Source organism: Mytilus galloprovincialis, chromosome 4 (genome assembly GCF_965363235.1).
Source record: "Mytilus galloprovincialis chromosome 4, xbMytGall1.hap1.1, whole genome shotgun sequence".
Lineage (NCBI taxonomy): Eukaryota > Metazoa > Mollusca > Bivalvia > Mytilida > Mytilidae > Mytilus > Mytilus galloprovincialis.
The window spans coordinates 27,698,911-27,726,863 of NC_134841.1; the positions used below are offsets into that span (position 1 = coordinate 27,698,911).

Genomic DNA, 27,953 nt, shown 5'->3' on the forward strand with positions numbered 1-27,953 from the left:
TTTACTACAAAGTAGTCTGAATCAGGGAGATATGACAACCTTTATGCCTTATTGTATGCTCTTTTCTGTGACTAATATTATTTTCAATACATTTAGATTTTGTTTTTAATCTTGTCTATTTGCGGAAACAAATACATGTTTTATCACAATCCACATTAATTGACTACGTCATGAAATTTGATGCACAATAAATCAGCGCCATTGGACAAGGAAATTTTGAAGAAAAATCCAAAATATACAATTTTGCGTAGAAAATTACATCAAAGCAAAAAAGTGAGCAATAAAAAAGTTTCCTTTATTGTGTTATGCACCAGATTGCATAGACATATATTTGAAAATGAGTTGCCATACACAATAACTTCAACTACAATGACTTTTGACGTCTTTGGATGCTGTTTATCACAGGAGTTTGAAGGGGGTAAAAATATACGACGTTCGAGAGAAGCTCTACTGTGATAGTCGACTTTGGTATATTTTTTTACCCCCTTATTGATGGGATTTCAAACTCGAGAGAAGCTCTACTGTGATAGTCGACTTTGGTATATTTAGTCTTTAGTCTTTAGTATGCGTCATCTTGACACTGATTTTCTTATATGTACTTTGGTCACTTGCGCGTTTGTATACATTAATCACGTTTGTATTTTCTCTTTGTACTTTCACTTTAATTTTGGTATACGCTGTTGATACTGATTTATAAAAACAAATGATCAAATCTTTGAGTATCGTCTATAAACTCGGAAACTGCATATTGTATGTCTGCACTGGCTTCGGTGTTAAGTAATTCTTCTAGATCTAGATTAAGTGTTCCTGTTTTGAAATATATTGACTGGCGGAGTTTTTCTCTATCCAAACTGTAATTGTCACAAGATAATAAAAAATGTTCTACAGATTCTATTTCTCCGCAAGTACATTTGTTGTCTTCTACATGTCTGTTAATGAAATGTTGATACCCCTTTAGTTTGGAGTATCCTGATCTGAGACTGTTTAGTATATTGAAGTGTTTTTTTGATGGGAAGTCGAGTTTGATTTTTTTTGATGCATCTGGGTGATGATTAAAAAATCTTCTCCCAACCTCACTAGATTCCCATTGTGTCTTCCATTTTTTAATGACTGATGTTCTCGCCGCTTGTTTGATGTCTTGTTTTGTCGTGATTGAAGACATTTCCTCCCTATTATCTGCCTCTTTTGCCGCTGCTTTTGCCAGACGGTCAGCCTGTTCATTTCCCTCTATATCAGAGTGCCCCGGTGTCCAAATGATGTTGATAATAAAACCTTTTTGTTCCAATTTTTTTTTCCTGTTTTTGATTTCTTGTATGGTTTTGTGATAATTTTCTGCTTTCCAATTTAAGGTTATAATGCCTATGGCGGATTGACTGTCAGAGTATAGGTTAAGTTGTTTAACATTGCGGTAATTATAATTGTCTATTTTTTCCAGCACAAGTTTAATGGCTACTAGTTCTGCTAGTAGTATTGATCCTCTGTTTGATACAGGGTACTGTATTGTTTCCTCCTCTTCATTATTGTATATAATGGCTCCTGCACCACAAGGCCCAGGATTTCCCATGCATGAGCCATCTGTGAATGCCACTGTTGTATTTGGAGGAAGTTCTTCTAATTGTTGTTTTATAAGTCTTTGTCCTTCAATGGCTTGTTCACTGGTTCTTGTTTTGGAACTTCCCAATGTGGTCCAGTACTCCGGTGCCCTTCTTATTGCACACATGCCACGACATTCATATTGCTGTTCAATATTATTTACTTCAATTGATGTTTCCTTTTTCATATCATCTGCCTGTAGTATCATTTTTCCAATTGGAGAGATGTAAGTTTCCGGATTAGATTCTGTTTTCCAGTTTTCTAGATTTTTTTTAATTGGGACTGTTGTAAAAGATGAGGTAATTTTTGCCAATTCTCTAATTGCTATTTCTTCTCTTCTCAGTTCTAAAGGTAAGACTCCACCAATTATCTGAAGAACTTCAAGGCTGGAAGTTGAAGGCATATTAAGGCATAAGGCAAGGCCATGTCTTTGAACCTCATCTAACTTGTGTAGGTTTGTTGAATTTCCAATCTGCCAAACACAACTTGCATATGTGATGGTTGAACAAACAAGACTTTGGTAAATTTCTATTAGTCTTTTTGTTGGAATATTAGCAATACCCTTAATTTCTCTAATTATACCTAATGATCTTTTTGCTGTTTTCAGTACATTATCTATATGAGTATTGAAAGTCAGTTTTTGGTCAAGTGTAACTCCAAGAATTTTAGGATTGTTGTTGTGTTTTAAAGTTCCATTACCAAGCTTAAGTAGAACGGATGTAGTATTTTGTATACTTTTACTGAAAATACAATATTCTGTTTTTTCTACACTCACTTTCATCCTCCATTTGTTGCTCCATTCATTCACCTTGTCAATATCTGTTTGAAGATCTTGTTGTAGAATATTGATGTCCTCACCTGTGTGCCATATGGTTGCATCATCTGCAAATTTACATTTCTGTGCCAGAACGGTCTGAAAAATATCTGCTATAAAGATGTTGAACAAAATAGGGGATAAGACTGAACCTTGTGGTAATCCTGTATGTGTTTTAAATAGTTCTCCTTTTGTGTTGTTGATGTTGATTACTGCTTCACGGTTATTTAAAAAAGAATGAACCCAATTCCAGATTTTTCCTTTGATTCCATATTGATAAAGTTTTACTAATAGTCCTTCTCGCCATATACTGTCATAGGCTTTTTCAAAATCAATGAACAAAGCAAGCGTAATCATTTTCTTGTTGAATCCCCCATATATTGATTGGATGAGTGACAATAAAGCATTGACTGTTGATCTGTATTGTCTAAATCCTTCCTGTTCATTATCAATGATGTTGTTGGTTTCAACATATTCTTCTATTCTGTATAGAACTATTCTTTCCATCAGTTTGGATACTACACTGGTTAAACTAATTGGCCGGTATGCTGAAGGGTTATTGTAACTAAGTTTGTGTGCTTTCTTCAAAAATTTTACATTTGCCATTTTCCAATTTTGTGGAAGTATTCCTTCTTCCCATGATCTGTTCATAATTTCTAATAATTTGTCTAAAAATTCTTTTCCAGCATTAATAAATAGCTCTGGAAAAAATCCATCTGGTCCTGGTGCAGTTTCTTTCTTTAGTCTGAAGATGGATCCTTCCAATTCATCCATGGTAATACTTTGGTTATATTTGTCATCATCCATTTCTTGGTTGTCACTATCTAATGTTATGTTGATGTATTCTTTAGTTGTTTCCTCATAAAACTTGTTGTCAAATTTTCTTGGGTCTAGGTGTTTTCCTCCAAAAAATACTTTTTCCAATTCCTTTGACTTTTCTTTCTCATCGAAAATTACATTGCCATCATATTTTATGAAAGGAAGTACCTTGTTGTCTGAGGTTTTCTTGGTTAATTTTTTGAAAGCTCCCCATCTTTCCTTTGGTGTTTTTCCTGATCCTATCACGTCACATAGTGTTGTTGACCATTCATTTTGGGCTTTATCTTTGATTACTTCTAAGTTCTTTTCCGCATCTATTATTTTATTAAAATTTTGAGGGATACTTCGTTCTTTAAAATGTCTTTGTGCCTTGTTTAACTCTTTTTTTGCTAACTTTACATCTTCATTCCACCATACAGGATGTTTAACTTTTGGTCTATTTTGATGATATTTATATTTCGGTATTACCTGTTCCATACATGCTGTCATACAACTTTTAAAACATTCATACCATACTTCCAAAGAGTCATCATCTTTCAAAAGCATATCTTTGAAATATTCTTCTGTGGTTTCCTTCCACTCTTCCCAATTGCATTTCCTTATATTCCAATTTTCTTCATCATTATTGCTTGTCATTGAATTTCCCTTTTTACTTCCCATATTCAAATCTAACATTATACAAATGTGGTCTGATGTAACCTTTTCATGTGTTAGTGTTGTACACTCTTCCACAATATTATAAATGTTCTGTGATATTAGGGCTAGGTCTATAATACTGTCACAATTTCTACGTGTTGCTTGTCCATCATTTACACAAATTAAACTTGTTTTTGTCATACATTGTTCCAAAAGTTCTCCATGTTTGTTTTCTGATTTGTTGTTCCATTCAAATGATTTTGCATTGAGATCTCCTAGAATTACCAAATTTTCCAGCTTCTGTTTATTAATTTCTAAACATAATTTCTTCATATGTTCTGTATTTTCTGGGGTAATATATGGCACCCATAAGTTTATCTTCTTATTTTGTTGGTCTTTTATTTCCAGACAGACCATTTCGAAATCATATTTTTCATATTGTTGTCTTCTTTCTGCCACAAATTCCAAATTTGGCTTGATGCATATTGCCGATCCTCCTCTTGATTTATCTGGTCGTGGTGAACTAAAAATTTGCCAGTTTTCAAATTTCAATGGATTTTGTTTTGATTATATTTTTACCCCCTTATTGATAGGATTTCAAACTCCTGTGGTTTTATTCACAGGTGCTAGAGGACAGGATCCTGTATGAGCCCCATATAGTCCCTCCCCCTTATTATCATAAATCTCAGATTTATCAATCTATATCACTTATTTTAACCATATATATATACTAATTTACCATATTTATACTCTAAATATGCATGTTTACTATCAGCGTGAATCTCGACTATAGAGCGAAGCGAAAGGTTGCCAACTTCATTTCAAGAAATTGGGGCAATGGTCAGGAAAAATTGTTTTAAAATCTAATAAAATGTCTCTTACCGGTCTAATCAATGAGTACTTGCTGTTCCCATATAATTATCCTTATCGAATATCAATATCCAATTTGCCCCAATTTCTTGAAACGAAGTACATACAGAATTATGCCTCAAGCACCTGTGGTTTTATTTGGTTTCTTTTATTTTTTGCATCGACAGTTTCCAGTCGTAGAAGGGCATAAATCCTTTTTTATGTCTTAGACGTCATTATAAAAATATCCAGCAGATCATAGTTACTAGTTAGCTCCTTTGATCCTATGACAAACGCCAAATAAAAAGGTTGCGAACAAACCCCGTATGGTGATTATACCCGTATAGAGGGGTATTTTTGTTTACACCAGATTTAAAGCAAATTAGGGCAGAATAGCTTTTTCTAGTTAAATAGGCTATAATCTCTAGCATTATATGCATCAACATATGCACTTTACTAAAAATTGGGATGACCAGTTTTTTTATCCAGGGGTATAAACGAATGGTCGACAAATGCATACATTTTTTTTAAATCAATATTTCTGGTATGTTCCAATCTGTCCTTCACTATTGACAACGAGTATATATTACATTTTCCCAAATTTACCCTTGGAAAAAATATTAAATAGAATTTTATTTCATCAAATCTTTTTTTTTTTTGGTATTATTTATATTTTTAAGAATAATATTCTTTACACCAGAAATGTTATTTATAAACAAGCGTATGAGTTAAGTAATGACTAGTATATTATATCACTTTCGAACATGCAAGATAGAGAAGTATACTATACACCTGATAGTTCAAAATGGAAAGTTATAAGTTATCGGTTGTGTACACTAATGAATACCCTCAGAAGTGAAATGATGCATGAACTTGCAAGCCCAACAGGAAATTGCTTGAATACCTGGACTTGTCACCTCACAATACCTTTGGGAGTAAAACCTTTAGCCGTGCTGGTGATCAGATGAGGAAGAATCAAATTTATTTGAATAAAGTTTATTACATAAAAGAATTATGAACAAATTAGATTTTCGAAAAAAAATTTATTGGAACAATTATTTATGATTTGAACTTTGACTTTTTAACTAATTCCAATATTAACAGTTTAAAAATAACAGACCATGGTTATTTAAAAAAAATAAGAACATTTTCTGTATCAAGTGTTGGATAAAACAACTGTACGATTGACAAGATATTGACACGCAATTATGACTACATCAGGTTACTGTACATTTGTAGTTTTGGTCCTTTGTGGTTTATAGACATATCATGATTTCTTTTTGGAGAAGATGACAAAATGGCCGAATGCAGAGAATTGATACTCTAAATTTAAAATTGATGGTGATCTCTTATCTAGCAGAATAAAACTTTTAATATCTATGAATTTGAGCATTTTTATACAGAATAGACATAATATCAATTTTTTATTTTTTTGCGAAGTTTCCCTTTAAGTTTATATGACAGTTGTAATAAAGCTTTTCATTTAGGACTATCAACATAATGTCAATGATTAGTAAAGAAGGCGAGACATTTTAGCGTGTGCACTCTTGTTTTAATAGATTTCTGATATAACATGAGAAGTTATTAAACTTTATTCTTTGAAAATGCGACGGACTATCATGCATGGCACAGCTTTTAATCATTTTCAATCACATAATAACTGTCTTAAAAAAGTTCCACACATGATTTCTACTTATATGTTTACACATTAGTGTATCAAATTCACAAACCAAATTAGAGCTAATGTAGAAGGGAAGTGTTCATTACAGAATACCCCAGTGAAAGTTTTTGACAATATATTAAAGGGGTTTATCTTTAGTTACTGGACAGGATTATAATTTGTTGCTTCATATTTTATTGTATTTCTGAAAGGATTTCATCTGAATATGAAAGATGGAATTTTGGGATATAGATATTTTATTTTGAATATTCAATAATGTTGCATACATTATGCCTCCAAAAATAAACAACAAATGGGCATCACTATATTTGTTGTTATTTTCATTGTTTTATTATGATGTATACTAAATGGAAAAATTGCTAATTTTATCGTTTCCGTTCTCTAACTTTAGTTTGCCTCAACCAAATATTATAATACTTATGCACAATGATAATTACCACAAAACACTAATATAGTTTGAAATTTGGAGGCGTCACTTTTATCGTTCTCCAGTTCTGCTTCTTTTACAAATGGTAAAATTGCAGGATTTTTTGTTTCTGTTTTCTAACTTAGGTTTACCTTAATTAATTGTTATGAAATGTAGACACAATGCTTATATCACAAAACTCAAATTAAGTACAAATTTGGGTATTATCACTTTTACAGTTTTTGAGTTATGTCCCTTTATAACATTATATGCAAGCAGGGGCACATTCCGCATTTATTTATTTAAGATTATTATTGATTTTCTTCAAAATGAATTGGTTAAAATATCTTTGATAAGAAGAGTTATTTTCTCTGGAAAAAACATAACTGATAAGCTGAATTTGTAAGCAATGCCTTACACCTGATATGTTAATACATGTATGTAGCTTTGTATGTCTCTGATTAAGAAGTGCGTTGACCAAATGGTTTAAGCTATCAGATGTGAACTATTTAAAGATTTTATTCTGGCTTTTTAACTTCAGAATTTTTCATGCCATACTGTTTACATACAACTTGAACATGTTGAAGTTAGAGATTCTGTTTGTCATTCTTTCAGATGACAGAAGGTGACCAAACTTACACAGTATTTAATACAGATAACCAACAGACGGTAACAGTAGCCATGCCTGATGACCAACAACAAGCAGGAATTCAATACATTACACAAGATGGAGTTCAATTGTCACAACTTTCTCAAGCTGAGGTAAAGATACGGAGAAATTAAAGTGTTCCTGACAAAAAAATAAACATGGCGCTGGTAACTTGAGGGTGGCACTTGGAATTTAAGAATGGCCCACCTCTACGTTGGAAAGTCAATAAGTTATGGCGATCCCTGGAAAATGCCTTAAAAATCTATATATTTACACTTCAGATTTTAAAGAAAAATTGTTTCTATATTTTATGTAATAATGTGGCATCCTGTATCAGTTGCCCTTTTTATACGACTGCAAAAATTGAAAATTTTTTGGTCGTATATTTGTATGATGTTGGCGTCGTCGTCTGCGTCGTCGTCTTCGTCGTTGTCGTCGTCGTCGTCCGAATACTTTTAGTTTTCGCACTCTAACTTTAGTAAAAGTGAATAGAAATCTATGAAATTTTAACACAATGTTTATGACCATAAAAGGAAGGTTGGGATTGATTTTGGGAGTTTTGGTCCCAACATTTTAGGAATTAGGGGCCAAAAAGGGCCCAAATAAGCATTTTCTTGGTTTTTGCACTATAACTTTAGTTTAAGTAAATAGAAATCTATGAAATTTTGACACAAGGTTTATGACCACAAAAGGAAGGTTATGATTGATTTTGGGAGTTTTGGTTCCAACAGTTTAGGAATTAGGGGCCAAAAAAGGGCCCAAATAAGCATTATTCTTGGTTTTCGCATAATAACTTTAGTATAAGTAAATAGAAATCAATGAAATTTAAACACAAGGTTTATGACCACAAAAGGAAGGTTGAGATAGATTTTGGGAGTTGAGGTCCAAACAGTTTAGGAATTAGGGACCAAAAAGGGGCCCAAATAAGCATTATTCGTGGTTTTCGCACCATAACTTTAGTATAAGTAAATAGAAATCTATGAAATTTAAACACAAGGTTTATAACCATAAAAAGAAGGTTGGCTTTGATTTTTGGGAGTTTTGGTCCCAACAGTTTAGGAATAAGGGGTCAAAAGGGTCCAAAATTGAACTTAGTTTGATTACATCAAAAATTGAATAATTGGGGTTCTTTGATATGCTGAATCTAACTGTGTATGTAGATTCTTGATTTTTATGCCCCACCTACGATAGTAAAGGGGCATTATGTTTTCTGGTCTGTGCGTCCGTTCGTTCGTCCGTCCGTTCGTTCGTTCGTTCGTTCGTCCGTCTGTCCCGCTTCAGGTTAAAGTTTTTGGTCGAGGTAGTTTTTGATGAAGTTGAAGTCCAATCGACTTCAAACTTGGTACACATGTTCCCTATGATATGATCTTTCTAATTTTAATGCCAAATTAGAGATTTTACCCCAATTTCACGGTCCACTGAACATAGAAAATGATAGTGCGAGTGGGGCATTCGTGTACTGAGGACACATTCTTGTTGGTCCTGTTTTCAAATTGGTCTACATTAAGGTCCAAAGGGTCCAAAATTAAACTTAGTTTGATTTTAACAAAAATTGAATCCTTGGGGTTCTTTGATATGCTGAATCTAAAAATGTACTTAGATTTTTGATTATTGGCCCAGTTTTCAAGTTGGTCCAAATCGGGGTCCAAAATTAAACTTTGTTTGATTTCATCAAAAATTGAATAATTGGGGTTCTTCGATATGCCAAATCTAACTGTGTATGTAGATTCTTCATTTTTGGTCCCATTTTCAAATTGGTGTACATTAAAATCCAAAGGGTCCAATATTAAATTAAGTTTGATTTTAACAAAAATTGAATTCTTTTTTGATATGCTGAATCTAAACATGTACTTAGATTTTTGATTATGGGCCCAGTTTTCAAGTTGGTTCAAATCAGGATCCAAAATGATTATATAAAGTATTGTGCAATAGCAAGAAATTTTCAATTGCACAGTATTCAGCAATAGCAAGAAATCTTCAATTGCACAGTATTGTGCAATAGCAAGAAATTTTCAATTGCCACTATTGCGCAATAGCAAGAAATCTTCAATTGCACAGTATTGTGCAATAGCAAATATTTTCAATAGCACAGTATTGCGCAATAGCATGAAATATCTAATTGCACAATATCAGAGGCGGATTTAGGGGGGGGGGGGGCCAGGGGGCCCGGGCCCCCCCTTTTTGGGAAAAAATTTGGTTGCTTATTTAGGGAATCATTGAAGCGTGACTGGAGCGGGCCCCCTCTTAGGTCAGTCAGTGGGCCCCCACTTATGAAAATTTCTGGATCCGCCACTGAATATTGTGCAATAGCAAGAAATTTTCAATTGGAGTTATCTTTCTTTGTCCAGAATAGTAGTTGAATCAACTTAAATCATTGTTTTATACAATATATAATGTATATTCACTTTTACTACCAACTGATGAATTAAAACAATCTTTACCATTCAGTGATAACAAGCACTTTATTTTACATTTTAATATTTTATGATGTATTTAAATGAGTAGTTATTGTTGCAAACTCCATTAGAAATTTGAATTGAGATCAGTTTTAGAAAAAGGGAAAGGGGGATGTGAAAAAAAAAATGGGGGGGGGGGGTAAATTTTTCTTATTTCAGATTTCATAAATAAAAAGAAAATTTCTTCAAACATTTTTTCAACAGCATAGTGACTTGCTCAAAGGCAAAAATAATATTTTAAGTTCATTAGACCACATTCATTCTGTGTCAGAAACCTATGCTGTGTCAACTATTTAATCACAATCCAAATTTAGATCTGAATCCAGCTTGAATGTTGTGTCCATACTTGCCCCAACCGTTCAGGGTTCAACCTCTGCGGTCGTATAAAGCTGTGCCCTGCGGAGCATCTGGTTTAAGCTTGCCTGACTGGAAGGGACAATGTTAGGTTATCCAATCACTTGGCCTCTGTTGTCTGTTGTAGTTGTTAACTTTTTCAAAAACATTTTTTTAAACTATTGGGACAAATTTAAGCAATCTTGGCTACAATCATTATTAAAGGGGCACTAGCTGCCAAATTCATGTTCACCGATTTGACTCAAATTCTAATATATTGTTTATAACAATGTTAAACATTTTATCAAAAGTAAAAAATAAACAATTTGCAGGACATGGTCTCAAAAAGATGTAGCTTCGTTTTGTAAGAATTTTAGCCAAGACGCCATCTAACCAACTATCGAGTTGACCTTCTATGACCATATAAGCGATGTTAACATAAACAAAGATATAAATAGATTAAGCAGCTTGTGCAATTAGATTTTTATAGGTCTGTTAAATTTTGTTTCATAAATTATAAATTTGTTTAACGTCCTTTTTACCTTTATAAGAAAGTTTTTTTGTGGATCGATTTAGTCAATCAAATTATTTACGTTTGTTTCACTTTCAATATTGACATTCTTTTCCTTTAAATAACCATACACAGGCAATGCATGCATATTCTGTCTCTTTCTACTGGGTTAAATTGGAGTTCACATAAATACAGATTTAATGAGGTCAAGTTTTTCACTTGTAAGTGAATAACTCATTACAATGTTTATTAGCTTTATTTGACAAAATTGAACAATGTTAGCTGATAAAAGCAAATTATTATTTCACTATTTCACTTTCATTAATCCTACTTTAGATTTTTTATATATCTGTTAGCTAGTGCCCCTTTAAGGTATCTAGTTTTAAGAAACTCTGTATGATTACTGTGCTTGCCACCAACATGTAAGGCTAAAACTATAACATCAGGTTAAAATGACAGTTTTGTATTTTTTGAAAACTACTATAGAGAGAGAAAATCTGTCAACATATGTGAAAAAGAACCATTTAGCCTCTTGAAGATCAGTCTTATACAAAACTATTGGGGATATCATAACTGTATAAATAATGCATGTTTTGTATATTTTATAGAATACAGATAATCAGAATGTTATATACTCATCAATGTCAACGGCAGGCTTTACTACACCAGCTTCACAGGTGATGACAAACATGGGACAGACTACACAGAATCAAACAATGGTTGTCCAAACTCCACAAGGTCAAAGTTCAGTACAGACTGTTGGAGTACCACAGATGTTGTTTTTAAATCAAGTCACCTTGAATGGTCAAACATCGTTTGTATTGGTAGATGCTAATAATAAACCAGTACAGTTACCTCAAGGTAAGTTATGTTAGATATATAATAAATTTACTACTCTATACCAACAAAAAAGTTATGTACACATTCATGTTATATATCTAATTTACTACTCTATACCAACAAAAAATCTATGTACACATTCATTTTAGATACCTAATTTACTACTCTATACCAACACAAAATCTATGTACACATTCATTTTAGATACCTAATTTACTACTCTATACCAACAAAAAATCTATGTACACATTCATGTTATATATCTAATTTACTACTCTATACCAACAAAAAATCTATGTACACATTCATTTTAGATATCTAATTTACTACTCTATACCAACAAAAAATCTATGTACACATTCATGTTAGATATCTAATTTACTACTCTATACCAACAAAAAATCTATGTACACATTCATTTTAGATACCTAATTTACTACTCTATACCAACAAAAAATCTATGTACACATTCATGTTATATATCCAATTTACTACTCTATACCAACAAAAAGTCTATGTACACATTCATTTTAGATACCTAATTTACTACTCTATACCAACAAAAAAGCTATGTACACAGTCATGTTAGATATCTAATTTACTACTTCATACCACATACACATTCACTCAAAATGTAAACCACACTGTATAATTGACCATTTGTTTGACTCACCACCAATAATAACCAGATTCACCTGTGTTAGTCAAACAGAATGGTCAGGCATTATTTATATTGGTTAAGATCAGTAATTGTACAGCAGTTTGCCCAATGAGAGTCACATTGAATAATCAAACATTTTTTAACTTGCTTGTCTAATAAACCTATGCAGTTATCCACAGGTAAGATCCTCAAATAATAAATTTTATTTCATCTGGTAAATGATTATTATTGCCTCCTTAGGAAAGTGAAGTTTAACATATTAAAAACTGTGGTGAAGAAACCTGAAAAAAACGATTGGATAATAATAGATAAAGATTTATGATGTGAAATGCACATATCGAAAGTATATTGACAAATTATAACCCCAACTCATAGTAGAAGCTATATGCAATCACCTTCTAAACTTTCTCTGTTACTTTTGAACAGAAAGTCTTCAAATTTGGTCAGGAGCTGACAGTGATAATTTAAATGTTTTAATTTGATTTGTCAGACACTTATAGCTACTTCCTGTTTGTTAATACTGTGGATTTTTAGTATGTTGAATGAAATTAATATTGCCACACATTTGTCAGTATTGAGTTCAAAGGATTGAGACACCTACTTCCAATCTTTTGGATTACAAGATCTTGGAATATGCTTATACTATTGTAGATTAATGATAACAGTTTATTACATTGTAGATATATGATTACTGTTTATTACATAGTATTATTTATAATGACAGTTTTTTACATTGTATAATTTATGATTACAATTTATTACATTGTATAATTTTGATTACCATTGATGATTGATGTTTAACAGTGTCAATATAATGGAATTTGATGCAACTGTCATACAAATGAGAGGTTTAGCTATCTATAAAACCAGGTTCAATCCCCCATTTTCTACATAAGAAAATGCCTGTCCCAAGTCAGGAATATGACAGTTGTTATCCATTCGTTTGGTGTTTGAGCTTTTGATTTTGCCATTTGTTGGGGACTTTCCGTTTTGAATTTTCCTCGAAGTTCAGTATTTTTGTGATTTTACTTTTTACATGTACTATATATGTTTTCAGGTATACAAGTGATTAACTTACCAACAAATCAAATGAACCAACAGCTGCCTGTGGTAAGGACATACATTTTATGACAACTATATCCATGTATATTTTTATTGCTGTGATTGAAGTTATCCAAGAAATTTAGTACATGTAATGCCTCTTTACATCAGGGTTGGCAAAAACCTGGCTGTTAAAAAGATTTGCCAGCCCATTGTGAGTTAATGGGTTTTATATACCACATATAGGTAAAACAGGGCAAAATGAAATGCTAACCTGAATCTCAATTTTTTTTAAGAAACCTTAATTAGAAGATTCAGTAATCAATTACAAATGCAATACATTTGTACATAAAAGACAACCTTAATGTTCTCATTCATTTTTATACGACCGCAAAAATTTTAATTTTTCGTCGTATATTGCTATCACGTTGGCGTCGTCTTACGTCGTCGTCCGAATACTTTTAGTTTTCGCACTCTAACTTTAGTAAAAGTGAATAGAAATCTATGAAATTTTAACACAAGGTTTATAACCACAAAAGAAAGGTTGGGATTGATTTTGGGAGTTTTGGTCCCAAAATTTTAGGAATTAGGGGCCAAAAAGGGCCCAAATAAGCATTTTCTTGGTTTTCGCACTATAACTTTAGTTTAAGTAAATAGAAATCTATGAAATTTTGACATAAGGTTTATGACCACAAAAGGAAGGTTGGGATTGATTTTGGGAGTTTTAGTTCCAACAGTTTAGGAATTAGGGGCCAAAAAAGGGCCCAAATAAGCATTATTCTTGGTTTTTGCACAATAACTTTAGTATAAGTAAATAGAAATCAATGAAATTTAAACACAAGGTTTATGACCACAAAAGGAAGGTTTGGGATTGATTTTGGGAGTTGAGGTCTGAACAGTTTAGGAATTAGGGGTCAAAAAGGGGCCCAAGTAAGCATTATTCTTGGTTTTCGCACCATAACTTTAGTATAAGTAAATAGAAATCTTTGAAATTTAAACACAAGGTTTATGACCATGAAAGGAAGGTTGGGTTTGATTTTGGGAGTTTTGGTCCCAACAGGTTTTTAGAAATAAGGGGCCCAAAGGGTCCAAAATTGAACTTTGTTTGATTTCATCAAAAATTGAATAATTGGGGTTCTTTGATATGCCGGATCTAACTGTGTATGTAGATTCTTAATTTTTGGTCCCATTTTCCAATTGGTCTACATTAAGGTCCAAAGGGTCCAAAATTAAACTTAGTTTGATTTTAACAAAAATTGAATCCTTGGGGTTCTTTGATATGCTGAATCTAAAAATGTACTTAGATTTTTGATTATTGGCCCAGTTTTCAAGTTGGTCCAAATCGGGGTCCAAAATTCAACTTTGTTTGATTTCTTCAAAAATTGAATAATTGGGGTTCTTTGATATGCCAAATCTAACTGTGTATGTAGATTCTTAATTTTTAGTCCCGTTTTCAAATTGGTCTACTTTAAATACCAAAGGGTCCAAAATTAAACTTAAGTTTGATTTTAATAAAAATTAAATTCTTTGGCTTTTTTGATATGCTGAATTTAATCATGTACTTAGATTTTTGATTATGGGCCCAGTTTTCAAGTTGCTTCAAATCAGGATCCAAAATTATTATATTAAGTATTGTGCCAATGGCACAGTATTCAGCAATAGCAAGAAATCTTCAATTGCACAGTATTGTGCAATAGCAAGAAACTTTCAATTGCACAGTATTGCGCAATAGCAAGAAATCTTCAATTGCACAGTATTGTGCAATAGCAAATATTTTCAATTGCACAGTATTGCGCAATAACAAGAAATATCTAATTGCACAATATTGTGCAATAGCAAGAAATTTTCAATTGATTGGAGTTATCTTTCTTTGTCCAGAATAGTAGTTGAATCAACTTAAATCATTGTTTTATACAATACACAATGTATATTCACTTTTACTACCAACTGATAAATTAAAACAATCTTTACCATTCAGTGATAACAAGCACTTTTTGTTACATTTTAATATTTTATGATGTATTTAAATGAGTAGTTATTGTTGCAAACTCCATTAGAAATTTGAATTGAGATCAGTTTTGAAAAAAGGGAATTGGGGATGTGAAAAAAAAAATGGGGGGGGGGGGGGGAGTTAAATTTTTCTCATTTCAGATTTCATAAATAAAAAGAAAATGTCTTCAAACATTTTTTTGAGAGGATTAATATTCAACAGCATAGTGATTGCTCAAAGACAAAAAAATTATTTTAAGTTCATTAGACCACATTCATTCTGTGTCAAAAACCTATGCTGTGTCAACTATTTAATCACAATCCAAATTTAGAGCTGAATCCAGCTTGAATGTTGTGTCCATACTTGCCCCAACCGTTCAGGGTTCAACCTCTGCGGTCATATAAAGCTGCGCCCTGCGGAGCATCTGGTATAAATTTACTACACCTATGGGCACCTTGTAGAGTCAAACCAAAAAAAGATATCAACCATTTTGAAATAAGTAGGGTTGGATTTCTATTTTTAAAATTTTGCCTTTTATGTGTCAAAATAATTGAAAATTATTGCAACTTTCAACCATTCAAACTTAAATGACTACTTAATTGTATTTGATTATGTATAACATGTGATATTATTTGTAGTCCAATGATTCTGGTGAAGAGTCATTGTATGTTAATGCTAAACAGTATCATGTGATATTCTTTGTAGTCCAATAATTCTGGTGAACAGCCATTGTATGTTAATGCTAAACAGTATCATGTGATAATCTTTGTAGTCAAATGATTCTGGTGCAAAGCCATTGTATGTTAATGCTAAACAGTAACTTGTGATATTCTTTTAGTCCAATGATTCTGGTGAAGAGCCATTGTATGTTAATGCTAAACAGTAATGGGATATTCTTTGTAGTCCAATGATTCTGGTGAAGAGCCATTGTATGTTAATGCTAAACACTATCATGTGATATTCTTTGTAGTCCAATGATTCTTGTGAAGAGTCATTGTATGTTAATGCTTAACAGTATCATGTGATATTCTTTGTAGTCCAATGATTCTGGTGAAGAGCCATTGTATGTTAATGCTAAACAGTATCACAGAATATTAAAGAGAAGACAAGCAAGGGCCAAGCTAGAAGCATTAGGACGAATACCTAAAGAAAGACAAGTAGGTCATATAATCAAATTAGATAATCAGTTGACCATAGTAAATTGCAGATTGTTTTTATATGACCACAAAAAAAAATTGCATCGTATAATGGTATTATGTTGTCATCGTATGCGTCGTCCAAAAACGCATTTTGTTTCCGTACAGTAACTTTTGTTTTAGTGAATGGACCGATATAAATTTTTACCAGAAGGTTCAATACCACTAAAGGAAGGTTGGGATTGATATTGGGGGTTAAGTTCCTAATAGTTTAGGAATTAGATGCCTAAAAGGGGGCCCAAAATAAGCATTTTTGTAGTTTTCAAACAATAACTTGTGTTTAAGTGTATGAATCATTTTGAAATTATACCACAAGTTTCCATATCATGAAGGGATGGTTAGTACTGACTTTGGGAGTTATTGCGCTAATTTTTTTGGAATTTGGGGCAAAAGGGGCAAAAAAAGGGGGAAAACTAGGTTTTTCTTGTCAATGAACAATTAAGACAATTTTAAAGCAGTGTAAGGGAGGTTATTCAAAAACATTTGACATGCAATTCTGTTCTGATTTACTTCCCTTATACTTTTTATAAATTATGTATAAAGAAATATTAGGTTTTGGACTAATTGCAAAAAAAAGAGGGGGTGGTAGCAATTTTCAATTTTTTTTCCCAAATTTCTCAAATTCCAAAATTTAGAAAAGTTTGAAGAAGAAATCTTTAATTACACAGTATTTCACAATAGATTTGTAAGATCTTGACATTTGTTGTGTGTCAGAAACTCATATTATGTCAAAAATTTGATCACAATCCAAATTCAGAGCTGTATCAAGCTTGAATGTTTTGTCTATACTTGCCCCAAATGTTCAGGGTTTAACCTCTGCGGTCGTATAAAGCTGCACCCTGCGGAGCACCTGGTTATTTATTCACACATTTGTAGTCATGTTTTATTTAAATATGAAACTGACTTTGTTTGCAAAGCAGACTAAAAGCATCATATTAAAATAAAAGATTTTACTCATGTCCTTATTCCATCAGAAGTGAATGATCAAAAATACCAAAATAAAAGCTTTGCAAAATAGATACTTTATAGCTGTAGTTTGTATTGTATAAGTCTTAAAAGAGTAATCATTCACATACTTGTATTTCTTGTTGTACACATAATACCTATCAGCATCATCAATGATCAGGGAGGGGGTTAAATCTTGGCTTACAAGGTTACATCAGCATATTATACCACTGTAACAATCTTTCAAGTTTTGCTTAAAACAGCATAATGCTTTCATACTAATTGCATATATATAGAGCCATTAGAGTTTATTAACTCTTTGATATGAATTATTGAAGTTCTATATTTCATATGTGGTAGCTAAATTTATATCCCACCTTTTGCTTGTTGTAAGCTTGTATTAAAGAACTAACAACATTTTGAAATAAATTATGTTGTCAATTAATGAAAAGTTCACAATAAGGTCTCTACAGTAAATATTTCACACACTGATCTATCCAGAATAAGGTACACATACAGTTTATGGTCACCATAGGGGTTAAACCATTTAATTGATAATTAGGAGAACCATTCACTCAAATACAAATGTAAAACCAAGATTATCTCCTTTCATAACCCCAACACATTTTTGTGCCTGTCCAATGTCAGGAGCCTCTAGACTACTGAAGTTTTTTTTTAGGTTTAGTTCATTTATATGTGTTAGTTTTTAGCTGAAGCTCTTCTCATGGTTCAGGATTTGTGTTGAAGACCCATTGGTGGCTTTAGGCTGTGACTGCTCTTTGGTTGGGTTGTTGTCTCATTGACACATTTCCCATTTCCTCTCAATTTTATAATTTAAATTGTAATTTTGAGAAAATGATTAATCATGAGTTGACCTTTTCTGTCATGGTCAATACATAAACCATCATTTTGCAGTGTTCAGTAATTAGTATTTAGATAGATTTTTGAATTTTGAGTTGAAATTATCTTCAGGAACTAAACATGAGTTTGCTTACTTTACAGAAATACCTGTATGAATCTAGACATCGACATGCTCTGAACAGACAGCGAGGGTCTGGTGGTGTATTTATTAAAGGTGGTAAACATGCCAATTCTGAAGAAGATGAACTTAAACAAAAGAACGGAAACGCCAGAGGAGGATCTCGCCCAGCTACACCATCTTTTCCACAGCCAGTACCTATTGCCATTGCTCCATCTACAGGCATGTCAGCATCATCAGAAACAAATATGGCTTCCTACGCTACAGCAATAAACAATCAGTTACAAGCAGCATTCTCAAATGTAGCTGGACAATCGATTCAGCTGAATTCATCCAACATACAAGTATCTGCTAATGGTGCCGCAAATATACTCAATTCTTTGTCAGGAACATAAACTTGCTGTCTAAATATTTTCATTTGTATATAATTTTTATGTCTTTATTAAAGGTAGTGTCCATATTTAGGTTGTTACTTATGTTGTATATTAATTTATGCCAAATTTATGACACAAGTCCTGTTTTAATATTCAAACTGTTAACGTGAGAACCTTCTTAACCAACTAAACCAACCATCAGATCAGACAGACACCAACAATGAATTAAAAGAATTTAACCAAAAAATCCTAAATATGAAAGCACATAATAAATGATTCTTTTATGAAATTCAGTTTTGAATTATTGATACAGAATATACACATGGAGTTTCATGTACTATTTTTGCTTGTTTATGTGATTTTATCATCTGTTTTAGAACAATATATAAGAACTGTTTGAATTAGCAGCTGCAGTCAGATTGCATGAAACACCCTTAGTGTGCATATTGAAACTTTTGTGAATATAGATATGGATACTTAGAAGGCATTAAACAGGTCAGGAACACTACTGATATGTCCTGGCACATGTTATTGTTTATTTACGTGTGACGCAATTTATTTTTACCTGGGGTTTTGACCAATCCTATAAATGAAAAACAATGCATGATGGACTATTACATGTTTACAATCAACCTAGAACACATGTTATTTACTGAAATACAACACATTTTTTTAACAATTTCGCTTAGTTTTTCATTTTTTGTATTCGCATGTATAGTTCGTGATTAAAAGTAATTGTTCCATGCTCAGATTAACGAAGATTTGTTTCTATGCCAAGAAACAATAGTTTGAATTACCCGACATATAGCCATTAATATGTTTGATGATGACACAGAGATTGCAGGCATTCATCCACTTGACAGCAACGAAATAACAATTTAAGACATTATTACCCTCAAGTCAAACTCACTGTTGTAATGCTAGCTGGTACTAATATTCATGAGGGCAGCAACTTTCATGTAGATAGTTTAAAAAATGTTGGATCCTTGAATTTTGTGTTTGTAAAAAAGGAGAAGACTTAACCTATTCTGTGTCAACTATTTATTCACACAAATTCAGAGCTGTATCAAGCTTGAATGTTGTGTCCATACTTGCCCCAACTGTTCAGTGTTCGACCTCTATGGTCGTTTCCAGCTGCGCCCTGCAGGGCATCTGGTTTTTCTTTTGTATATAGACAAGACTGTTGTTTTGTTTGTTTTTTTGTTTATTTTTGTTTGAATTGTTTTTCACTAGTAACTTTTGGTCCTTTATAGCTTACTTTTCAGCAGTGAACTTATGATTGCTTACTTTACTAAATTGTGTCTTGGATGGAAAGATGTCGCATTCAGCACTATACCTCATCTTATTTCTATATACAAAGCATGTTTTAAAAACCTTAATAGGTAATATGGTACCAGCTATGATCCAGATGATTAAAACGATTGGAGATATTGCACATAGTTCCTGAAAAAAGTGTGCAATTTCTATAAAGTTAAAAATAGTTGTTATACATGCTTTTTATACGACCGCAAATTTCTATTTTTAAGTTTTGATTTTTTGTTAAAATTGGTTTACTCAACATCTCTTTTTAAACCTATTGTAGAGTATACTGGTTTAAATATTTGTTCTCTTAAACAAATGACCATTCAAATCAACACAATGAAACCAACATAAAAAAATAAAAAAAAACAAGTCGATCACACTTTAAAAGAGAGATGAAACACATCAGTTGAAAACCAACTCACAATGCAATTTCCAAAGACGAAAATGACAGTACATAAAATACAACATATTAGAAACCTAAAGACCAGGTAATACAAACCCCACTTAATTTAAAACAAAGAGTGCACACGCTGAAATGTCTCACCTTCTTTACTAATCATTGATATGTTGATAGTCCTAAATATAAAGCTCTATTACAATAACCAGTTCTCCGCAGGGCGCAGCTTTATATGACCGTAGAGATTGAACACTGAACGGTTGGGGAAAGTATGGACACAACATTCAAACTGGATTCAGCTCTAAATTTGGATTGTGATGAAATAGTTGACACAGCATAGGTTTCTGACACAGAATGAATGTGGTCTAATAAACTTAAAATTTGATTTTTGCCTTTGAGCAATTCACTATGCTGTTGAATATGAATCCTCTCAAAAAAATGTTTGAAAGAATTTTCTTTTTAATTATGAAATCTGAAATGAGAAAAATTGACCCCCCCCCCCCCCTCGATAACCAGGGGTGATCTTTTGATCTCCAGAAGTAAGCAAACTTAATAATGTTCCACATGACTGATGATGAGGCACTACTCGAGTTGCTCATGTTAGTTAACACTATGTGATAATATTAAGTATAATATTGTAGATCACATTCGAGGAAAAGCGAAAGAAATTATGATAAGTGGGTAGTAAACGGAAAATAAAAATCGTGAAAAAAAGAAGCACGAGTAATTGATTTGTATAAAATATTCCGGAAAAAGTACTAGAAGTTATAACTCAGATGTCCTTTGGGATCATGCAATCATTATTATTTGGGTCAGATATGAAGATCCTGTGGTCAACTCTTCAGAACCATCCGCTAGTTGCATCTGATAATATTTGAAAAAAAAATATTCATAGTACTCATAGTAATAATTTGATAGCCATTAATATCCTGGAAACACATAATTTAAAACAATATCCCAGGGCCGTAACTACATTGAGGCAAATGAGGCAAATGCCTCATGTTGGAAATTTTAAAAAAAAAAAAAAAAAAAAAAAAAAAAAAAAAAAAAAAAAAAAAAACTGAAACAAAAGATTGTCTTCATATCAAATTGTTTTCACGGAAAGTGTCTTGCAAGAAGCAACTTCTCTCCACTCTCTGGTGTCGCCCCTGCATGTTTTTTTTCGTGATCCATGTTTCTCATTTACTTTTGGTTTTCAGAGTTGATGGTCTATTGTTTGTACTTCTGTGTCCCGGGTTTAAACGACTCAGAGGAAATACCCAATTTTTCTTAGTATGGGTTGTAAAATTGGGTATTTTCTCTGAGTCGTTTAAATCACTCGAAACTAGGCGAGAGATGCACAGAAGTGATAGATATGTATTATAAATATCGAATATTTTAATCAGCAAAATAAAAATTAAAAAAAAAAATCTGTATCATATACCCATGTGCCTAGGGATAAAACTAGACAGCTGCCATGGTTTAAATTAAAGTAAGACCACCAATTTCCCGGTATCAAATCATTTGAAAAAAAACCAATGTATTGGCATATGACCTTTTACATTGGAGGGTGAAACTTGCATTAAGTCGTGTTGAGACCCTTTAACAGAAAATAAAGGAATATGGAGTAAACGTGCACGGAACCTAATCGCACACAGAGTCAATGCATAGAAAAAATACAAATCAATGGTCAAAGCTTTTATTCCTGTTTTCCATCTTGATAGTTGTTGAAGGGTCTTCAATAATAAAAGAATCATTAATACCGTAAAACAAGGTCAATATGGTTCCTAGTGTCAACCTAAGAAGGACTAGAACTTTAAGTATAATACTGCCCTCTCAATATATTTAAATCTAGTCATAAAAAATCACCAAAGTCAGCACAATACAAAACAAGAACTGACAGACCGGTATTAATGATTATGAGAATTACGATTTTTGCTTTATCCTACATATTGGTCTTTTAATCTTGTCTCTAAAACCGAAAAAAAATATTAAATTACAATAAATCTATATTTTTGATTTGAGACCAGAATATTGTCGAAAAAATAGCTAAAAATTATTTGCGTTTCTATGTAAGAAAGAGTCCGGGAAATGCTCAGAATGCACGATTTTGCGTTATTTTTCTCAGAGCTTCTGGGGCCTTGAGCGGTCCCCATCGCCGAAATTTTTTCGCGTCGCTACGCTCGGCGAATATATTTTGCCTCACTATTAAAAGAGACTAGTTACGGCCCTGTTAATCCGGACTGACTTTGAATTGAGTCCTGGTTTACTTTTTAATCAATTGTGGGACAAGCACGAGAAATTAAGAGTACCAAAACGAAACACGGAAAAAATAAGGGGGAACACAAAGCACGCACGTCGAACCAAACACGAGAAAACGAGAAAACGTCAACATACTAAGACAAGTGAAATAAAAAGGCCGAAATGTTGCACGAAAATAAACCCTTTACAACCTTCAGATAACAACAATGGAACATTTCTGTTGTTATCTGTGACACAGTCAACCAACTCGTGATAGTGATCTTAAAATTTTCGAAGAGATGCTTTCAACATCACCACTTGGAATTCTTGTGTTGATATCAATGACATCCTTGTAAGTAGCAACCTCATTCAATGAAATCATAATGGAAAGTGTAAGATGTGAAATATCGTATCGACTAGGAGATATATACGTCATTTGCAGGCTCTACTGGAATGTTGCTACATAGAAATGGAAAGTCCACAACTTGGAAACTGAAATCATATCTTCTGTAGTAAAGTTTTGTTCTTTACCGACAAAGTACGATGCTATTGGTGAATTTTGAATCACAGAAATGCCATCTTCTTCCCGATAATGCGCGAGCTTCTTGCTGAGGTTTTGTCCTTACCCTGGGACAGCCTTCCACTCGCAGGGGTTCGTGCATACATTTCAAAATTGCCTTGCCACTGATAACTTATAGTTTCTAAGAAACAAACTAAACCAGGACCAATGAACCATGAAAATGTGGTCTAGGTCAAATGAACTTTGCCAGACAGACATTTACTCCGTACAATTCATCTTTGCATTAAATATAGTTGAAATATTGCTTACAGTATCAGAGAAACATACTTGGTCAAGGTCAAATGAAACCTGAAAGACCGACATATACCTTGCAATCATTCCATATACCAAATATAGTCAAATATAGTTATATAACCTATTTAATGCATATAGTACTAGAAAAAAGATCTACAAACAAAAACTTACCTGTAAGTTTACACCATTGAACCATGAAAATGAGGTCAAGGTCAGATGTCACCTGCCAGTTCAATGCTCTTCAACTTCGTACTTTATTTCGCCTTTATAACTTTTATTTACAACCACTTGTTCGATGCCACTGACGGTGAAGTTTTTATTCCCCAAGGGTATCACTATCTCAGTGGTCAGCTCTTCTGTGTTCACTTGAATTATCATTACTAGTAAGGGTGTGACCATTTGATATTCTGGGGAGGGGGGGCAGGAGGATTTGTTTTTGATCGGTTATTTATTTTTGTAAACTAAGAGGACAGATTATTCATTTTCTGCACTATTGATGCAAGATTTTTCATTTTCATTAAAGCAAGGGACTGATTATTCATTTTCACAACTATATTTTTGATATACGAAAACATACAATTTTTAAATGATTTGTTTATTATAAATACATATAGTATAGTCAAGTCATTATGTACCATTTAATTAGATTAACCATCCCCCTCTGCAGAAATGAATCTTTTAAATTCCCAACTGCATATACATGTATTGCATACATACATAGTATTAAAATTTAGTTATAACGGGGCACTTTTAAATGTATAGGCAAACATACTACGCCGAGCGGAGCAAGGCAATTTTTTTTTGAAGGGTTTTGGAGCCACTGAGGGCCCAAGAAGCTATAGAACAAATGATGCAAAATCATGCTTTCTGGGTGTTCCGAAGACCCTTTCATAATCTGAAAATGAAGTTTTGTTTTAATAATTTTTTGACAATATTTTGGTCTCAAAGCAAAATGCATAAATTCAGTATAAAAACTGAAGTTTCTAGGGACAACATCAAAAGACCAATGTGCATGATAAAGCAAAAATGGAATTCACATAGTTAAGCATGTGGCTGCTGTTTTTTTTTAAACTCATGATCAAGTTCATAACAAAATCACTAGATTACCAAAGGAAAGCAACACAAACAGAATACAGAAGGACAATCAATGAACAAAAGACAAATAAATAAGAAACATTGATCTCGAAAATCAGGGCTATAAGTCTGAGGGAAAACAGAACTTTCTTCTTGCAAGGCTGTGAACACAATTTGATATGGAGACAAGCGTTTGGTTTTGAAATTTCCTACATGTAGTTACGGCCCTGTTAAAATAAAAGTGAGGTAAGGTTTCCTGAGACAATATACCTCAAGTTAAATGAAACCAATTTTCAGACATTTCAAGTATATTTGAATAATATTTATACTTTTGTTATTAAAAAATTTGTGAAGTGTTTCCTGATTTTTTTTGGGAAAAAAGATGAATTTATGCATAATCTGGTGCCATCTCATACTTTCGACTAGACCTGCTGAGTTATTTATTTTCTATACATTGCAAGTCAGGTAATTTATTTTCAAACTACCACAGAACAAACCATTTATTTTTGTGATTATCAAGGCTGAGTTATTTATTTTCAAAATCCTCCTGCTCCCCCCCCCCCCCCCCCCCCCCCAGAATATCAAATGGTCGTCCCCTAATATTGTCCTAATTTTAAATTTACCGTTTTAAAAACTTTTATTTTTTTTTAAATACTAAGGAATAGATTACCTTGATGTTTTTGGCAAAACTTAACTTCGTATTTTATTTGGCCTCTATAACCATTAATTGTCCATCGTCACTGGTGAGTCATTCATACATAGATAGAAAAAAAAAATACTTGATTGATATTTTTGAAATTTTTGAGCAATTTTTCTGTTTGAAAAAGGTTTAACTCTAGAGCAGTAAGAGTGACGGCCCCAACATTCAAACTTGATTGTATATTAAGTTATAAGCATTGTGTATAAGTTTCGTAACATTTGGTTGAGGAAAACCTAACTTAAGAGTAGAGACGAAAATATTTAGCAATTTTTCCATTTGTAAAGGGACATAACTCTCAAAAGATAAAAGTGACGCAACTGAAATTCAAACTTGATCTGTATTTTGTATTAATAAGCAATGTGTATAAGTTCATAACATTTGGTTGGGGCAAACTAAAGTTAGAGAACAGAAACCAACTTTAGGACGTACGGACAAGGGTTAAACTAAATGCCCCCTTCCGCTGTAGCATAAAATCTTGTACATTTTAAAAGATGGATAAGCTGGATGCTTTAAACTTTGTATATAGATGCCTTATGTAACAAAGTTTCCATCTGTTATATGTTCATTGTCCTAGACCTCATTTTCATGGTTCAGGGACTACTTAAAAAAAAAATTTATTATGTAAATTTTGTTCTTATTACTAGTTATAGGAAACTATATTTAGTATGTGTGTACCTTGCAAGGTCCTCATGACAGTTGAACAGTATTCATTTGACCTAGAACTCATTTCATGGATCAGTGGGCAAGGTCAAGTTTTGTAGTCAAGTCTTTTAATAGTTATCCCACAAGGACGTGGTGTGTCAGTGTAAGATCGCCCCGATGGCCGAAGGCCAGAGGGTGATCTAACACTGACACACCAAGTCCGAATAGGATAACTACTTTACATCCCAGCTGTTTTAGATTAGACGAAAACCCGTCTACAATTCATAAAATCGAGTTTAGAACGCCACACAACCATTATAATATACTTTATGTATCACTATATGATGTATAACCCTTTATGACTCCAGAACACGATGAGTAGATATCAAACAATGTCATCTCGCCCCACTCTTGTTAACCGACTCTTCCCACTTTTGAAAAAAGTGTAAAATCAAATTGAACAATTAGTCTGACAACTCACTTATTAACAAAAAAGGTTTAAACCCCACTGAATAAAGGTCTGACAACTCGCCCCACTTATAAAAAGATCTTCCTTCCTTTAAACATGTTAAATTACTGTTAGTTCGTATCTGGTCGTCCTGGTGTAGTCGTATGTGTCGTGGCTTGATATGAATGCTAACGGTCTCGAGTTCAAATCCCTGCATATACACTGGATTTTTTCTACGTGAATTTTGATAGGTGGTCTTTTCCGCATAATTAATTATAAGTTTTATAGTGAATTTGACATTCCAGCCAAAATGTAACAGAACAAAGGAAAGCATGCATAACAAAAAAAACTCAAACTGGGGTGATCTGGTAGAGGTGATCCGGCTCAGATCACCCATTAGAACAAAGGAGTTGGGATGTAATACATAAGATACTATAAGCATTTATAGGTCTACTATATTTAATGCAAGGTATACTTGTAATGTGTTCATATCTGGCAAGTGTTATCCAACATTGACCTCATTTTCACGTTGTTTTTTTTAAACTGTATGCAATAGGTCAACTATATTTGTTGAATGGAAATATATTATGATGTACATGTCAATCTCACAGCTTTTTTTTACCTTGACCTCATTTTCCTGATTTATTTGTAAATGTTGAGTTTTCATGGTTAAGTTTGTTTCTTTGATACTATGAGCATTAAGTCAACTATATTTAATGCAGATTGTTAGGTGAACTTTTGTCTGGCATGGTTCACCCAACCCTGATTTCATTTTCATTGTTCATTGGACAATGTTAAGTTTTCTTGGTAAAGTTGTTTCTTAGAAACTATAAGCAATATGTCAAGTGTATTCGGTGTATTTAAAATCATTGTAAAGTTTTTCTTGTTTGGTAATTTTGACCTCACCCTGATTTTCTTTAAAAATGTAAAGGTTGTGATACTTGTAGCAAAGCTTTATACAATGTATTTAGGAATATAAACATAAATTCAAGTAAAGATGACGAGACAGATCAGTGTGAATACTCTTGTCCGTATATAATGTAAACTTTGGCTGTTTTTCCTTGGGATGTACCAAGAACAATAAATTGAATGCAACATGTTCTTCAAGTTTTCAATAAACAAGTTGAAAATCTAAAGTAATTCCCTCAGATCCTCTGTAGTGGTATTATGTTTTATTTTCAATAGATAAGATTTAATAGATTTATTCGATTCATTTATTTAGTTGTTTTGTTTTTTTTTAAATCTAACTATTCTTCTCTGCATGGTATAGCAGCTAAAGATTGCTCCGACTACTCCAACCTATCTTGAATATTTGTGGGATTGTGTGGGTCTATGGGACAAGAGCAATACATACAAGAAACATGGAATTAGCTATAAACCAAAAATAAGATGGAACTTTTAGATTCAACATCATAAGATAAGGCTATCATCAAGCAACTACACCATACATCATTCTATAACTTTCCACAAGTATTCACCTTTTCCTCACACCACACATCAAGTCTCTAAAATCGTCTATTTTGAGCAATTTCAAGAATTTCTTGCAAATATTTGCAAAACCAAGAAAGTAACACAATATAATA

General features: G+C 32.7%; 1 protein-coding gene across 2 annotated transcripts; it reads left to right on the forward strand.

Annotated features, from left to right (window-relative positions):
* The first annotated feature begins 133 nt into the window (after positions 1 to 133).
* Positions 134 to 18,859, forward strand: LOC143071760 (uncharacterized). Of its 2 annotated transcripts, XM_076246318.1 has the most exons (6): positions 134 to 273; positions 7,414 to 7,560; positions 11,356 to 11,608; positions 13,306 to 13,358; positions 16,317 to 16,436; positions 18,423 to 18,859. In XM_076246318.1, the coding sequence occupies exons 1-6, from the start codon at positions 181 to 183 to the stop codon at positions 18,792 to 18,794; spliced, it is 1,038 nt and encodes a 345-aa protein (XP_076102433.1). In that variant the 5' UTR covers positions 134 to 180; the 3' UTR covers positions 18,795 to 18,859. The 2 variants fall into 2 exon arrangements, with proteins under 2 accessions (XP_076102433.1, XP_076102434.1); XM_076246319.1 differs by lacking the exon at positions 134 to 273.
* The last annotated feature ends 9,094 nt before the right edge of the window (positions 18,860 to 27,953 follow it).

Excerpts from the sequence above, each read along its gene's own strand:
- LOC143071760 (XM_076246318.1), top strand. The coding sequence starts at position 181 with ATGCACAATAAATCAGCGCCATTGGACAAGGAAATTTTGAAGAAAAAT. Across the intron at positions 274-7,413 it reads AATTACATCAAAGCAAAAAA|ATGACAGAAGGTGACCAAAC; the intron begins GTGAGCAATAAA and ends TCATTCTTTCAG. Across the intron at positions 16,437-18,422 it reads GAATACCTAAAGAAAGACAA|AAATACCTGTATGAATCTAG; the intron begins GTAGGTCATATA and ends CTTACTTTACAG.